General features: G+C 49.2%; 1 protein-coding gene across 4 annotated transcripts in view; it reads right to left on the bottom strand.

The window, feature by feature from the left end:
• Nucleotides 1–4277: 4277 nt before the first annotated feature.
• Nucleotides 4278–15032, bottom strand: part of LOC110498275 (son of sevenless homolog 2) — an 88687-nt gene continuing 77932 nt past the window's right edge. For 2 of the 4 annotated variants that reach the window (XM_090221364.1, XM_090221365.1), the window contains 6 exons: nucleotides 12681–12853; nucleotides 11549–11665; nucleotides 10923–11184; nucleotides 10698–10775; nucleotides 6784–6887; nucleotides 4278–6489 (listed from right to left, as the gene is read on the bottom strand). In XM_090221364.1, the coding sequence (XP_090077490.1) occupies nucleotides 5983–6489; nucleotides 6784–6887; nucleotides 10698–10775; nucleotides 10923–11184; nucleotides 11549–11665; nucleotides 12681–12853 (1241 nt within the window). In that variant the 3' untranslated portion in view covers nucleotides 4278–5982. Of the gene's footprint in view, nucleotides 6490–6783; nucleotides 6888–10697; nucleotides 10776–10922; nucleotides 11185–11548; nucleotides 11666–12375; nucleotides 12854–15032 lie in introns of those variants that run through there. The other 2 variants (XM_090221366.1, XM_090221367.1) reach the window with 2 other exon arrangements.

Genomic DNA, 15032 nt, shown 5'->3' with positions numbered 1-15032 from the left:
GACCTACCGTGTGTCAGGAAAACACAACACCAGCAGCCTGTACAGGCAGGATGGGGCCATGGACTGCTGAATGGGGCCATGGACTGCTGAATGGGACCATGGACTGCTGAATGGGGCCATGGACTGCTGAATGGGGCCATGGACTGCTGAATGGGACCATGGACTGCTGAATGGGACCATGGACTGCTGCAAAACCAGTGACCTAACGTTCAATCCAACAGTAACTGAATGTCTCGATGCCTGTCTGCCTGCTTTATATAGCAAGCCACAGTAATTACCTAAAACTGGCCTGAGTGAGTGTATATATATATATATATATATCACACACACACACACTTTTGTCCAGGGCCCATAGGGTATTACTGCACTACATAGGGAATAGGGTGCAATTTGGGACACAACCTTTCGTTCCTTTACACTAGCTGGGAGGGAGAAATTAGCCCGAGTCCCATATCTCTATGTGTCGTCTTGCCAACTCCTATTTCTTTGTCACGTCATGACAACATACTTTTAATGACATAAAAAAAAAACACACAACAGGATGTACGTAGTGTGACAATAATACAAAAGAGTTGGCAAGACAGCACAAGCCAGGCTAGACATGGCTTCATTCTGTTTAAGTCCCAGGGTTTAGATTCTAGCCTGGGGGGGGGGGGGGGGGGGGTGTTTGCTGGTAGGTAAGTTAAGTGACCTGTTATCTGACCATAGCAGCATTGGACAGTTAGGCAACGTGTGTGGGGGGGGGGGGGGGGGGGGGGTTATATGTAATACAACTGAGAAGTCACTTTATGCAAATTATTTAGTTAGTGTATACATACACAGCATCCACAAACGTGTACAGTTTTTCTAGTGTGTAGCTTTTGTTCTAAGCATTACATAGGAAACCATATTTAGTTTTTATTTTCAGGATTTTTTTTTTTTTTTAATAGCATTAGACACCTTTTGCCTCTACTCTGTAAAATAGAAAACTGAATAAAAAGGCACTTCCGAGCATGATGCATGTGTTGTTTCAGTCTGCAAATGAAAAAAGGACAAGAACCTCTCGCTAACAGAAGCAGGCTCCCCTCTCTGTGAATACAGATATTTCAAACAGCCACTCGGGGAGCTGTGGTGCCAATTCCCAGTTTGTCCACTAGAGGAACCAATTCACAGTTTGTCCACTGGGGGAGCCCTGGAGCCAATTCCCCGTTTGTCCACTGGGGGAGCTCTGGAGCCAATTCCCAGTTTGTCCACTAGAGGAACCAATTCCCAATTTGTCCACTGGGGGAGTTTTTGAGCCAATTCCCCGTTTGTCCACTAGAGGAACCAATTCCCAATTTGTCCACTGGGGGAGCCCTGGAGCCAATTCCCTTTTTGTCCACTGGGGGAGCCCTGGAGACAATTCCCCGTTTGTCCACTGGGGGAGCTGTGGAGCCAATTCCCCGTTTGTCCACTAGAGGAACCAATTCCCACTTTGTCCACTGGGGGAGCCCTGGAGCCAATTCCCCATTTGTCCACTGGGGGAGCTGTGGAGCCAATTCCCAAGTTGTCCACTGGGGGAGCTATCCTTCTCTTTGTCCCAGGCTTTGGTGGGGTTGCTACGTGTGATGCCTCCAATGCTGAATTTCCATACAGAACCAGAAGGCTGGTACAGTAACTGGGGATGATGGTACTAACAAGTCTGTAGTGTTGGACATATAGGACACATTTTTATTAACTTGGGGTGATTAGTTTCATTTAAGACGTCATCTTGGCTTTTTAGGGATGTATTCATTAGCAAAACACAACAACAACCTTGCAACAGAAAACATTATGAGACAAGAGTTTCTATTGGACAAATTCAGGTAGGTCTCATCCCGTTTGCATCGGTTTGGTTCCTCGTGAATACACCTCCTGGAGATGACTATTCAAAAAGATCCCCTGGTCAGACCATATTACTCTGTTCCAGCTGGCTGATGTAGGCACTGATTGGCTTAGCACAGGGAATGTTCGACCAACCTTAACTTGTTGACACAACCAATCAATGTGTTTGAAACGTCCATGTGTAGTTGCAAGGGGTTCGTTTGAATAGTAGTGCTGAGCTGTCGCTTCGGTTTTTGTACAATTATATAAATATTATTATTATTATTATTTTTTAAATCACATCTCTTTTCAGTTTCCATCTTTAAAAAAAAAACTAAACAAACAAATGCATTATGTGAAAACACAGAATAATTAATACAAGTCCCTTGATGGTAGTGAATGTCCATTACTGACTAACCATCGTCTATTCACATTACTGTAGTAAAGTTTCTTATATTAGCCTACATCGGTTTTGTGTTTGATGACAATTTCATGACAAGCCTCATCTCATGTCTAATAAAGCTGCTGTCTGATCACTATTTTACTAGTTCTTCAAAAGGAAATAAGGCATATTTTTATGCCAACTATCAAATCACTTAGATCAGGTAGTTTCAGGTCGAGATACCTCACAAAACAGCTGTTCTCAATCCCTCGGGTTGAACTAGGTCTCCTTTCGCTCTCTGGTCTGCCCACAGACCGGACAAGTAGGCGTGCAATGGATTATGGGAATTGTAGTTAATTACTACGTTTTCGGGCCGCTAATCTATGTAGAATATTGGTTTGTTGGAAACTACAACTCCCTTTCGACATCTCACAGGGCTTGATCTGACTTCTCTCAAGAGGAACTGTGCATTGAGGTCACAGAAAAAAAAAAATGGAACATAATGGAATTGAACTGAACTCAGTCAATTTCCTGTTTGACCTCACAGCATTTAATTGCTCAGAACTCAAATTTAGAAAATATTCCTTTATTTGAACTTGACAAGATGGCGGCATAGTTGGATTTACTTCATGGAGCAATTTTTATTATTTTATTTTTATAATTATGCTGCATTTTCTAAAATTCAAACAAACCCCCTGCAACTAGACAAGGACATTTAGAGGACATTGGTTGTCTTCCAAGTCGGCAATTGAGGGAAGTATGAACAAGTTAAGGCTGGTCGATCTGACCCTACACCAAACAGTAACTAACATGTAACGGCTAACGGAGCCTCACATTAGCATGTTGCAATCTGCTACCTACCCTGGAGAGATAAAGGTCTGGTTGCTGTTGTCACCACGTCACTGGCAGAGGAGAAGAGATATCTCAGAGGAGAGGGCAGAGGAGAAGAGAGAGTGGAGAGGGCAGAGGAGAAGAGATATCAGAGTGGAGAGGGCAGAGGAGAAGAGATATCTCAGTGGAGAGGGCAGAGGAGAAGAGATATCTCAGTGGAGAGGGCAGAGGAGAAGAGATATCTCAGTGGAGAGGGCAGAGGAGAAGAGATATCTCAGTGGAGAGGGCAGAGGAGAAGAGATATCTCAGTGGAGAGGGCAGAGGAGAAGAGATATCTCAGTGGAGAGGGCAGAGGAGAAAAGATATCAGAGTGGAGAGGGCAGAGGAGAAGAGATATCAGAGTGGAGAGGGCAGAGGAGAAGAGATATCAGAGTGGAGAGGGCAGAGGAGAAGAGATATCTCAGTGGAGAGGGCAGAGGAGAAGAGATATCAGAGTGGAGAGGGCAGAGGAGAATAGATATCTCAGTGGAGAGGGCAGAGGAGAAGAGATATCTCAGTGGAGAGGGCAGAGGAGAAAAGATATCAGAGTGGAGAGGGCAGAGGAGAAGAGATATCAGAGTGGAGAGGGCAGAGGAGAAGAGATATCAGAGTGGAGAGGGCAGAGGAGAAGAGATATCAGAGTGGAGAGGGCAGAGGAGAAGAGATATCTCAGTGGAGAGGGCAGAGAAGAAGAGATATCGCAGAGGAGAGGGCAGAGGAGAAGAGATATCAGAGTGGAGAGGGCAGAGGAGAAGAGATATCAGAGTGGAGAGGGCAGAGGAGAAGAGATCTCAGTGGAGAGGGCAGAGGAGAATAGATATCTCAGTGGAGAGGGCAGAGGAGAAGAGATATCTCAGTGGAGAGGGCAGAGGAGAAGAGATATCAGAGTGGAGAGGGCAGAGGAGAAGAGATCTCAGTGGAGAGGGCAGAGGAGAATAGATATCTCAGTGGAGAGGGCAGAGGAGAAGAGATATCTCAGTGGAGAGGGCAGAGGAGAAGAGATCTCAGTGGAGAGGGCAGAGGAGAATAGATATCTCAGTGGAGAGGGCAGAGGAGAAGAGATATCTCAGTGGAGAGGGCAGAGGAGAAGAGATATCAGAGTGGAGAGGGCAGAGGAGAAGAGATAAAGGTTGTCGTCAAATCATTTTCCGAGATAGGAGCTCTTAGATATCCATCATATGACTAAAAAAGGGTAGACACAACAAACGTTGACTAAGCTTTATGTGCAAGTGGAGCGAACACACAACACCCGTCCCTCTAGCAGAGGGTGGAGCGAACACACACCGCCCGTCCCTCTAGCAGAGGGTGGAGCGAACCCACACCACCCGTCCCTCTAGCAGAGGGTGGAGCGAACCCACACCACCCGTCCCTCTAGCAGAGGGTGGAGCGAACCCACACCACCCGTCCCTCTAGCAGAGGGTGGAGCGAACCCACACCACCCGTCCCTCTAGCAGGGGGTGGAGCGAACCCACACCACCCGTCCCTCTAGCAGAGGGTGGAGCGAACCCACACCACCCGTCCCTCTAGCAGAGGGTGGAGCGAACCCACACCACCCGTCCCTCTAGCAGAGGGTGGAGCGGAACCCACACCACCCGTCCCTCTAGCAGAGGGTGGAGCGAACCCACACCACCCGTCCCTCTAGCAGAGGGTGGAGCGAACACACACCACCCGTCCCTCTAGCAGAGGCCCACAGAGGTCAGTGCTGTGGGGTCAAAGGCAACATCTAAAATGGAGGGTAATTCTAGGACCAGCAGGGCTGGATGTAGCTACCAACTACAGCAAGGACCCCATGTCCAGAGCTATATGATCCTCCTGTACCACACAGTAACACAGCCCTGTGAATACCGCTGAGCTCACACCCATTACAGTCACAGCTCTACTCAGTTCAGTGCACAGTGGAGACCAACAAACAATAAGAGGAAGGGGAAGGATTTCAGTGTGACAAAGATCAGGTTGGTAATGTCTGAACGACTGGATGGAAATATCCACAGTCCATTTTTAGTTAGTCATTCCTCAAAACATGAATCCCTTATATGACCCCTGCAGAACTTCGGACTGGTCACTATAAAAGGTGGGAGGAGCCTCACGAGGAGAACTTCCAACACTTTGACGATCCTCGTGCTCGTTCCAGACAGAACCACAGTAAATGTGTGTTTGATTAGTTTGATGATTAAAGAGCATTGAGGTCTTGTACGGTCCAGAGTGGAGTCCGTCCGTCCGTCCGAGAACCGCGGGACAGGAGGACTGACTCCTGGGGTGAACGAGTGAATGGCGTTCGCAACACGACCGTGTGCCAACGCAACAATGCCCATAGATCCACACAAAGCGTTGGCAGTGAGAAGACCTGTCCATGCCGATGGAAGTGTCATAGTGGTCTGTATAGTCCCCAACCACCAGGACAGGCTGAAGAGGACACGGCCCTCTCCTTTCTGGGTTCAGCACAGTGTCTCTTTTGGGGGTAGGAGAGTTACTGATGGACTACGGCATACTGTCCTGTCCACTCCAGTACAGAGTGGAATATCTATATGAACAAAATGACAGAGTCAATGTTGTGTACAGGTGTGTGACATGTACTGCACACAGAGGAGGAGGAGGAGCCAGTGTCTTGGGGCTCCTTGTTCATTGGCTGGCACACTGGTGTCGATTATCCATTGGCACAGAGGGCTTGAAAGGAAGGTGGGGCTACTGATACCCTGAGAGGAGTGGCCGTGTTGTGATTGGTCAATGTAGGAGATGAGTGGGAGGGGTTTGGAGTCTTTGTTACGATCAGTAGCTTTAAAAAAAAAAAAATCCTGATTAGTTTGTTTTTAAATGGCTCTGTGTCATGAGGTCATAGTATGATACAGTTTGTGTTGTGTGGAGCAGCAGCCATGATGAGAAGGAAACAACAAAAGAAGCAAGGAGGCTCCTCATTGGCTACCCTCTGTGCTCTCCACCAATGAGAGGCTCTGTAAAGGGGGTGACAACAGCTCCCTCTTGTAGGTCTTTGGGGGAAGTTTGGGGAGCTGGGAGGAGGAGTTGTGGCGGGGAGGTACAGGTGGGGCCATGATGGGCAGGGGGAGCGGGCAGAGACTGTTCTGGCTGGCGCTGAGCAGGCAGCTCCGTCGTGGGACGCGGGGCGAGGGGGAACCCGGGGGCGTTCCAGGGGAGCAGGGGGAACTGCCAAAATCCCAGTGGAAGCGGCCGAGGGGGGAGGGTTGGAGGTTCGGGGGGTAGTTAATGAAGATCTCTGGTGGCTTCTGGGGGACAGGGGGAGGGGTGTCTGGCTGGGGGTCCCGGGGGGGTGGAGGTGGGGGGCTGCTGGGGAGGGGGCCGTCGCTGAGGCCGTTGTAGACTGGGGTGCGGGGCTGGACCCTGGGGAGAGGAGGGGGCAGTCTGGGGGGGATGGCTGGGGGACCTTTGGACCTGGAACTCAACTACAAAGCACAGGAGGGTCAAAGTCATAAACAAAGAGAAATATATTATTAAACAGGAGTCAGAGTTGAGAACCAATCAGATTGTCTTTTAGTAGTTAGTCTAACAGGAGTCAGAGTTGAGAACCAATCAGATGGACTAACTCAGAGAAACATCTTGAATGGTGTACTGTACTAAGTGTGTGTTAGCTTGACCCCAGTAAAACAATCCTTCCATTTCACAGAAAACACAAAACTTGAAATTGCACGGTGTGTGTACGGTGTGTGTACGGTGTGTGTACGGTGTGTGTATGTTACCTTGGTCTCAGAGAAAGCATCCTTCCTGCGAGGGGGAAGTGGAGGGGGCTTCAGTAACTCCTCTCCTAGCTGGTGAAGGCTTCCACAAGACACTGAGTGGAACTCTACACATGTACATAAAGGTATAGTCAATCAATCAATCAATCAATCAAATGTATTTATAAAGCCCTTTTTACACCAGCAGTTGTCACAAAGTTATCAGACACGGGCTGGGGGAAACGGGCTGGGGGAAACGGGCTGGGGGGGAACGGGCTGGGGGGGAACGGGCTGGGGGGGGAACGGGCTGGGGGGGGAACGGGCTGGTTTCCAAAGCCGACAAGGTAAAATCTGCCATTCTGCCCTTGAGCACGACAATGAACTAGTAATTGCTTCAAGGTTGCCGTCAATGATGGCTGATCCACTGGCTGTGTCCCAACTCTGAGGGTCTCAGGGGGAGTGGGATATGCAAAATATACATACACAGGTCACCCTACCCAGGTTACTCACACTAAATGTGGAGCACGACCACCTAGTCTACCAGACCCCATTAACCCAGTCTACCAGACCCCATTAACACAGTCTACCAGACCCCATTAACCCAGTCTACCAGACCCCATTAACCCAGTCTACCAGACCCCATTAACCCAGTCTACCAGACCCCATTAACCCAGTCTACCAGACCCCATTAACCCAGTCTACCAGACCCCATTAACCTAGTCTACCAGACCCCATTAACCCAGACTACCAGACACCAGACCCCATTAACCCAGTCTACCAGACACCAGACCCCATTAACCCAGTCTACCAGACACCAGACCCCATTAACCCAGACCCCATTAACCCAGTCTACCAAAACCCATTAACCCAGTCTACCAGACCCCATTAACCCAGTCTACCAGACCCCATTAACCCAGTCTACCAGAACCCATTAACCCAGTCTACCAGACCCCATTAACCAAGACCCCATTAACCCAGTCTACCAGACCCCATTAACCCAGTCTACCAGACCCCCCATTAACCCAGTCTACCAGACCCCATTAACCCAGTCTACAAGACCCCATTAACCCAGTCTACCAGACCCCATTAACCCAGTCTACCAGACCCCATTAACCCAGTCTACCAGACCCCATTAACCCAGTCTACCAGACCCCATTAACCCAGTCTACCAGAACCCATTAACCCAGTCTACCAGACCCCATTAACCAAGACCCCATTAACCCAGTCTACCAGACCCCATTAACCCAGTCTACCAGACCCCAGACTATCAGACCCCATTAACCCAGACTACCAGACCCCATTAACCCAGTCTACCAGACCCCATTAACCCAGTCTACCAGACCCCATTAACCCAGTCTACCAGACCCCATTAACCTAGTCTACCAGACCCCATTAACCCAGACTACCAGACACCAGACCCCATTAACCCAGTCTACCAGACACCAGACCCCATTAACCCAGTCTACCAGACACCAGACCCCATTAACCCAGACCCCATTAACCCAGTCTACCAAAACCCATTAACCCAGTCTACCAGACACCAGAACCCATTAACCTAGTCTACCAGACCCCATTAACCCAGTCTACCAAAACCCATTAACCCAGTCTACCAGACCCCATTAACCCAGTCTACCAGACCCCATTAACCCAGTCTACCAGAACCCATTAACCCAGTCTACCAGACCCCATTAACCAAGACCCCATTAACCCAGTCTACCAGACCCCATTAACCCAGTCTACCAGAACCCATTAACCCAGTCTACCAGACCCCATTAACCAAGACCCCATTAACCCAGTCTACCAGACCCCATTAACCCAGACTACCAGACCCCATTAACCCAGTCTACCAGACACCAGACCCCATTAACCCAGTCTACCAGACCCCATTAACCCAGTCTACAAGACCCCATTAACCCAGTCTACCAGACCCCATTAACCCAGTCTACCAGACCCCATTAACCCAGTCTACCAGACCCCATTAACCCAGTCTACCAGACCCCATTAACCCAGTCTACCAGACCCCATTAACCCAGTCTACCAGACCCCATTAACCAAGACCCCATTAACCCAGTCTACCAGACCCCATTAACCCAGTCTACCAGACCCCATTAACCCAGTCTACCAGACCCCAGACTATCAGACCCCATTAACCCAGACTACCAGACCCCATTAACCCAGTCTACCAGACACCAGACCCCATTAACCCAGTCTACCAGACCCCATTAACCCAGTCTACCAGACCCCATTAACCCAGTCTACCAGACCCCATTAACCCAGTCTACCAGACCCCATTAACCCAGTCTACCAGACACCGGACCCCATTAATCCAGTCTACCAGACCCCATTAATCCAGTCTACCAGACCCCATTAACCCAGTCTACCAGACCCCATTAACCCAGTCTACCAGACCCCATTAACCCAGTCTACCAGACCCCATTAACCCAGTCTACCAGACCCCATTAACCCAGTCTACCAGACCCCATTAACCCAGTCTACCAGACCCCATTAACCCAGTCTACCAGACCCCATTAACCCAGTCTACCAGACCCCATTAACCCAGTCTACCAGACCCCAGACTATCAGACCCCATTAACCCAGACTACCAGACCCCATTAACCCAGTCTACCAGACACCAGACCCCATTAACCCAGTCTACCAGACCCCATTAACCCAGTCTACCAGACCCCATTAACCCAGTCTACCAGACCCCATTAACCCAGTCTACCAGACCCCATTAACCCAGTCTACCAGACACCGGACCCCATTAACCCAGTCTACCAGACACCAGACCCCATTAACCCAGTCTACCAGACCCCATTAACCCAGTCTACCAAAACCCAGACCCCATTAACCCAGTCTACCAGACCCCAGAACCCAGTCTACCAGACCCCATTAATCCAGTCTACCAGACCCCATTAATCCAGTCTACCAGACCCCATTAACCCAGTCTACCAGACCCCATTAACCCAGTCTACCAGACCCCATTAACCCAGTCTACCAGACCCCATTAACCCAGTCTACCAGACCCCATTAACCCAGTCTACCAGACCCCATTAACCCAGTCTACCAGACCCCATTAACCCAGTCTACCAGACCCCATTAACCCAGTCTACCAGACCCCATTAACCCAGTCTACCAGACCCCATTAACCCAGTCTACCAGACCCCATTAACCCAGTCTACCAGACCCCATTAACCCAGTCTACCAGACCCCAGACTATCAGACCCCATTAACCCAGACTACCAGACCCCATTAACCCAGTCTACCAGACACCAGACCCCATTAACCCAGTCTACCAGACCCCATTAACCCAGTCTACCAGACCCCATTAACCCAGTCTACCAGACCCCATTAACCCAGTCTACCAGACCCCATTAACCCAGTCTACCAGACACCGGACCCCATTAACCCAGTCTACCAGACACCAGACCCCATTAACCCAGTCTACCAGACCCCATTAACCCAGTCTACCAAAACCCAGACCCCATTAACCCAGTCTACCAGACCCCAGAACCCAGTCTACCAGACCCCATTAATCCAGTCTACCAGACCCCATTAATCCAGTCTACCAGACCCCATTAACCCAGTCTACCAGACCCCATTAACCCAGTCTACCAGACCCCATTAACCCAGTCTACCAGACCCCATTAACCCAGTCTACCAGACCCCATTAACCCAGTCTACCAGACCCCATTAACCCAGTCTACCAGACCCCATTAACCCAGTCTACCAGACCCCATTAACCCAGTCTACCAGACCCCATTAACCCAGTCTACCAGACCCCATTAACCCAGTCTACCAGACCCCATTAACACAGTCTACCAGCATACTCCATAGGAAGGCTGTGTTCTTGTTTGTCAAGCTAAAGAAGCTCTGTTTCCTAAATCCTAAACACAGACGGACACACCTCATCGTACAGCGATAACAGTAACACTCACTTGAGGGCGGGAGGAGAACAGAACAGAATATGGAGTTTCCACCTGATATAAAATGGCCACATAGAGAAGTTGAGCCACCTGTAAAATGAAGACAGACCTCAAATTATATCCACTTCAACTTCTGCAATTATAATCTTCCACGTGTTTCAATCACTGAATGGTATGTATATGTCTGTGTGTGTGTGTGTGTGTGTGTGTCTGTCTCTCTCTCTGCCTCAGCCTCACCATAAACACTATAGAGATCTGGTTCCATGAAGACAGAGCTGAGGTCTGAGCAGGCAGACTGTGGGGGCGTAGGGGTGCTGGGTGAGGTGGGGACCGAGGCTATGGAAGAGGTCTCATGCTCTGTCTCAGCGATGCTCCTGAAGGTGATCTTGTGCGGGGGCTCTCTCTCCAGGGGTACGGGGTGGCCCTTCAGGGTCCCTGACGTAGAGGTACGCACCGGCCGGATCCCCGGGGACTTCAGGGGGTACAGGGTCTTCCTGGGCTGGAGGAGAGAGAGAGAGAGAGAGGGGGATTAAGTCGTGACAGAGTTGGGGTAAGCATGCACAACTATTTTTATTTTATGCAAACTTTTTGGGGGGACCTTTATTTAACTAGGCAAGTCAGTTAAGAACAAATTCTTATTTTCAATGACGGCCTAGGAACAGTGGGTTAACCTGCCTTGTTCAGGGGCAGAACGACAGATTTTTACCTACCACCCATTGATGTTACATTTGAGCTAAATACAAAGTGATAATAAATGTATTTGTAAAAAATATATATATATATATATATATATATATATATATATATGAAACAATGATCAGTAATTACATCTCACTACCGGAAGGTTTGATCTGGTTACTTACGAATCGTGGCGGCTGCTTGCAGTTACGAGGCTCTATCTCCTGAGACTTGTTGAACAGGTAGTCAGAGAACTCCTTCTCACCCAGACTGCCCATCGGGTTCAGGTTCTCAAAAAACCTCTGGGACAAAAACACAGGCCATCTGATTAACAATATTCCCTTTGAGTGGATCAAAGGCAAGGTGACCACTGTTGTTATGGTGCAGGGGAAGGAGAGAGGGACTAGGCCAGGTAGAGAGAGGGACTAGGCCAGGTAGAGAGAGAGAGACTAGGCCAGGTAGAGAGAGAGAGACTAGGACAGGTAGAGAGAGAGAGACTAGGACAGGTAGAGAGAGAGAGACTAGGACAGGTAGAGAGAGAGAGACTAGGACAGGTAGAGAGAGAGAGAGAGAGAGAGAGAGAGAGAGAGAGAGAGACTAGGACAGGTAGAGAGAGAGAGACTAGGACAGGTAGAGAGAGAGAGACTAGGACAGGTAGAGAGAGAGAGAGAGACTAGGACAGGTAGAGAGAGAGAGAGAGAGACTAGGACAGGTAGAGAGAGAGAGCGAGAGACTAGGACAGGTAGAGAGAGAGAGAGAGAGAGACTAGGACAGGTAGAGAGAGAGAGACTAGGACAGGTAGAGAGAGAGAGACTAGGACAGGTAGAGAGAGAGAGACTAGGACAGGTAGAGAGAGAGAGACTAGGACAGGTAGAGAGAGAGAGAGAGAGAGAGAGAGAGAGGGAGAGAGAGGGAGAGAGACTAGGAGAGAGAGAGAGAGAGAGGGAGAGAGACTAGGACAGGTAGAGAGAGAGAGAGACTAGGACAGGTAGAGAGAGAGAGACTAGGACATTTAGAGAGAGAGAGACTAGGACAGGTAGAGAGATGGAGAGATAGACTAGGACAGGTAGAGAGAGGGACTAGGACAGGTAGAGAGAGGGACTAGGACAGGTAGAGAGAGAGATGGAGAGATGGACTAGGACAGGTAGAAAGAGAGAATCGGAGATGGACTAGGACAGGTAGAGAGAGATGCAGAGACATGATGTTCTGCTGCACCTTGAGACAGTAAGGCTGGTTTTGATTGGCCGACCTTGAGACAGTAAGGCTGGTTTTGATTGGCCTACCTTGAGACAGTAAGGCTGGTTTTGATTGGCCTACCTTGATGTCCTGCTGCACCTTGAGACAGTAAGGCTGGTTCTGGTACTGCTGTATCTCTCCTGTGATTTCTGCTACTTTCCTCCTCTTACTGAAGTTGATCAGCTCTTTGCCGTGTCTCTTCAGGAAGTCGGGGTTCCCCTCCTCTGTCTTCAGGATGTTGGTCAGGTAGATACCTGGGACAGACGGGTAGGTAGGTAGTTATTGTTCAGGTAGATACATGGGACAGACAGGTAGGTAGTTATTGGTCAGGTAGGTAGTTACCTGGTCAGGTAGGTAGATGGGGCAGGTAGATACCTGGTCAGGTAGGTAGATAGATAGATACCTGGTCAGGTAGGTAGATAGATAGATACCTGGTCAGGTAGGTAGATAGATAGATACCTGGTCAGGTAGGTAGATAGATAGATACCTGGTCAGGTAGGTAGATAGATAGATACCTGGTCAGGTAGGTAGATAGATAGATACCTGGAAAGGTAGGTAGATAGATAGATACCTGGTCAGGTAGGTAGATAGATAGATACCTGGTCAGGTAGGTAGATAGATAGATACCTGGTCAGGTAGGTAGATAGATAGATACCTGGTCAGGTAGGTAGATAGATAGATACCTGGTCAGGTAGGTAGATAGATAGATACCTGGTCAGGTAGGTAGATAGATAGATACCTGGTCAGGTAGGTAGATAGATAGATACCTGGTCAGGTAGGTAGGTAGGTAGATACCTGGTCAGGTAGGTAGGTAGGTAGATACCTGGTCAGGTAGGTAGGTAGATACCTGGTCAGGTAGGTAGGTAGATACCTGGTCAGGTAGGTAGGTAGATACCTGGTCAGGTAGGTAGGTAGATACCTGGTCAGGTAGGTAGGTAGATACCTGGTCAGGTAGGTAGATGGGGCAGGTAGATACATGGTGCAGGTAGATACATGGTGCAGGTAGGTAGATGGGGCAGGTCAGGTAGGTAGATGGGGCAGGTCAGGTAGGTAGATGGGGCAGGTCAGGTAGGTAGATGGGGCAGGTCAGGTAGGTAGATGGGGCAGGTCAGGTAGGTAGATGGGGCAGGTCAGGTAGGTAGATGGGGCAGGTAGATACATGGTCAGGTAGGTAGATGGGGCAGGTCAGGTAGGTAGATGGGGCAGGTCAGGTAGGTAGATGGGGCAGGTAGATACATGGTCAGGTAGGTAGATGGGGCAGGTCAGGTAGGTAGATGGGGCAGGTCAGGTAGGTAGATGGGGCAGGTCAGGTAGGTAGATGGGGCAGGTAGATACCTGGTCAGGTAGATAGGGCAGGGCCAGATGGTATGTGTGTGTCACCTAATACCCTTTTCACAGTATTATTCTGAACTGAACCGTACTGTGCTGGATTCAACATATTCCTTTCTCATGGTCCTTTACAGTTACAGCAACCATGTTGGATGGGTGTCAGGTCAGTAGAGTTCAGTCTCAGTACTGGGTGTCAGGTCAGTAGAGTTCAGTCTCAGTACTGTGTGTCAGGTCAGTAGAGTTCAGTCTCAGTACTGTGTGTCAGGTCAGTAGAGTTCAGTCTCAGTACTGTGTGTCAGGTCAGTAGAGTTCAGTCTCAGTACTGTGTGTCAGGTCAGTAGAGTTCAGTCTCAGTACTGGGTGTCAGGTCAGTAGAGTTCAGTCTCAGTACTGTGTCAGGTCAGTAGAGTTCAGTCTCAGTACTGTGAGAAGGATGTAGTTCTGTGTGTCAGGTCAGTAGAGTTCAGTCTCAGTACTGTGTGTCAGGTCAGTAGAGTTCAGTCTCAGTACTGTGTGTCAGGTCAGTAGAGTTCAGTCTCAGTACTGTGTCAGGTCAGTAGAGTTCAGTCTCAGTACTGTGTGTCAGGTCAGTAGAGTTCAGTCTCAGTACTGTGTGTCAGGTCAGTAGAGTTCAGTCTCAGTACTGTGTGTCAGGTCAGTAGAGTTCAGTCTCAGTACTGTGTGTCAGGTCAGTAGTGTTCAGTCTCAGTACTGTGTGTCAGGTCAGTAGAGTTCAGTCTCAGTACTGTGTCAGGTCAGTAGAGTTCAGTCTCAGTACTGTGTCAGGTCAGTAGAGTTCAGTCTCAGTACTGTGTGTCAGGTCAGTAGAGTTCAGTCTCAGTACTGTGTCAGGTCAGTAGAGTTCAGTCTCAGTACTGTGTGTCAGGTCAGTAGAGTTCAGTCTCAGTACTGTGTCAGGTCAGTAGAGTTCAGTCTCAGTACTGTGAGAAGGATGTAGTTCTGTGTGTCAGGTCAGTAGAGTTCAGTCTCAGTACTGTGTGTCAGGTCAGTAGAGTTCAGTCTCAGTACTGTGTGTCAGGTCAGTAGAGTTCAGTCTCAGTACTGTGTGTCAGGTCAGTAGAGTTCAGTCTCAGTACTGTGTGT

The sequence above is a fragment of the Oncorhynchus mykiss genome, chromosome 25, assembly GCF_057628025.1.
Source record: "Oncorhynchus mykiss isolate SJ-2025 chromosome 25, ASM5762802v1, whole genome shotgun sequence".
Lineage (NCBI taxonomy): Eukaryota > Metazoa > Chordata > Actinopteri > Salmoniformes > Salmonidae > Oncorhynchus > Oncorhynchus mykiss.
Note: the sequence above shows the minus strand (reverse complement) of the source record. Positions and strands in the feature narration are given on the sequence as shown.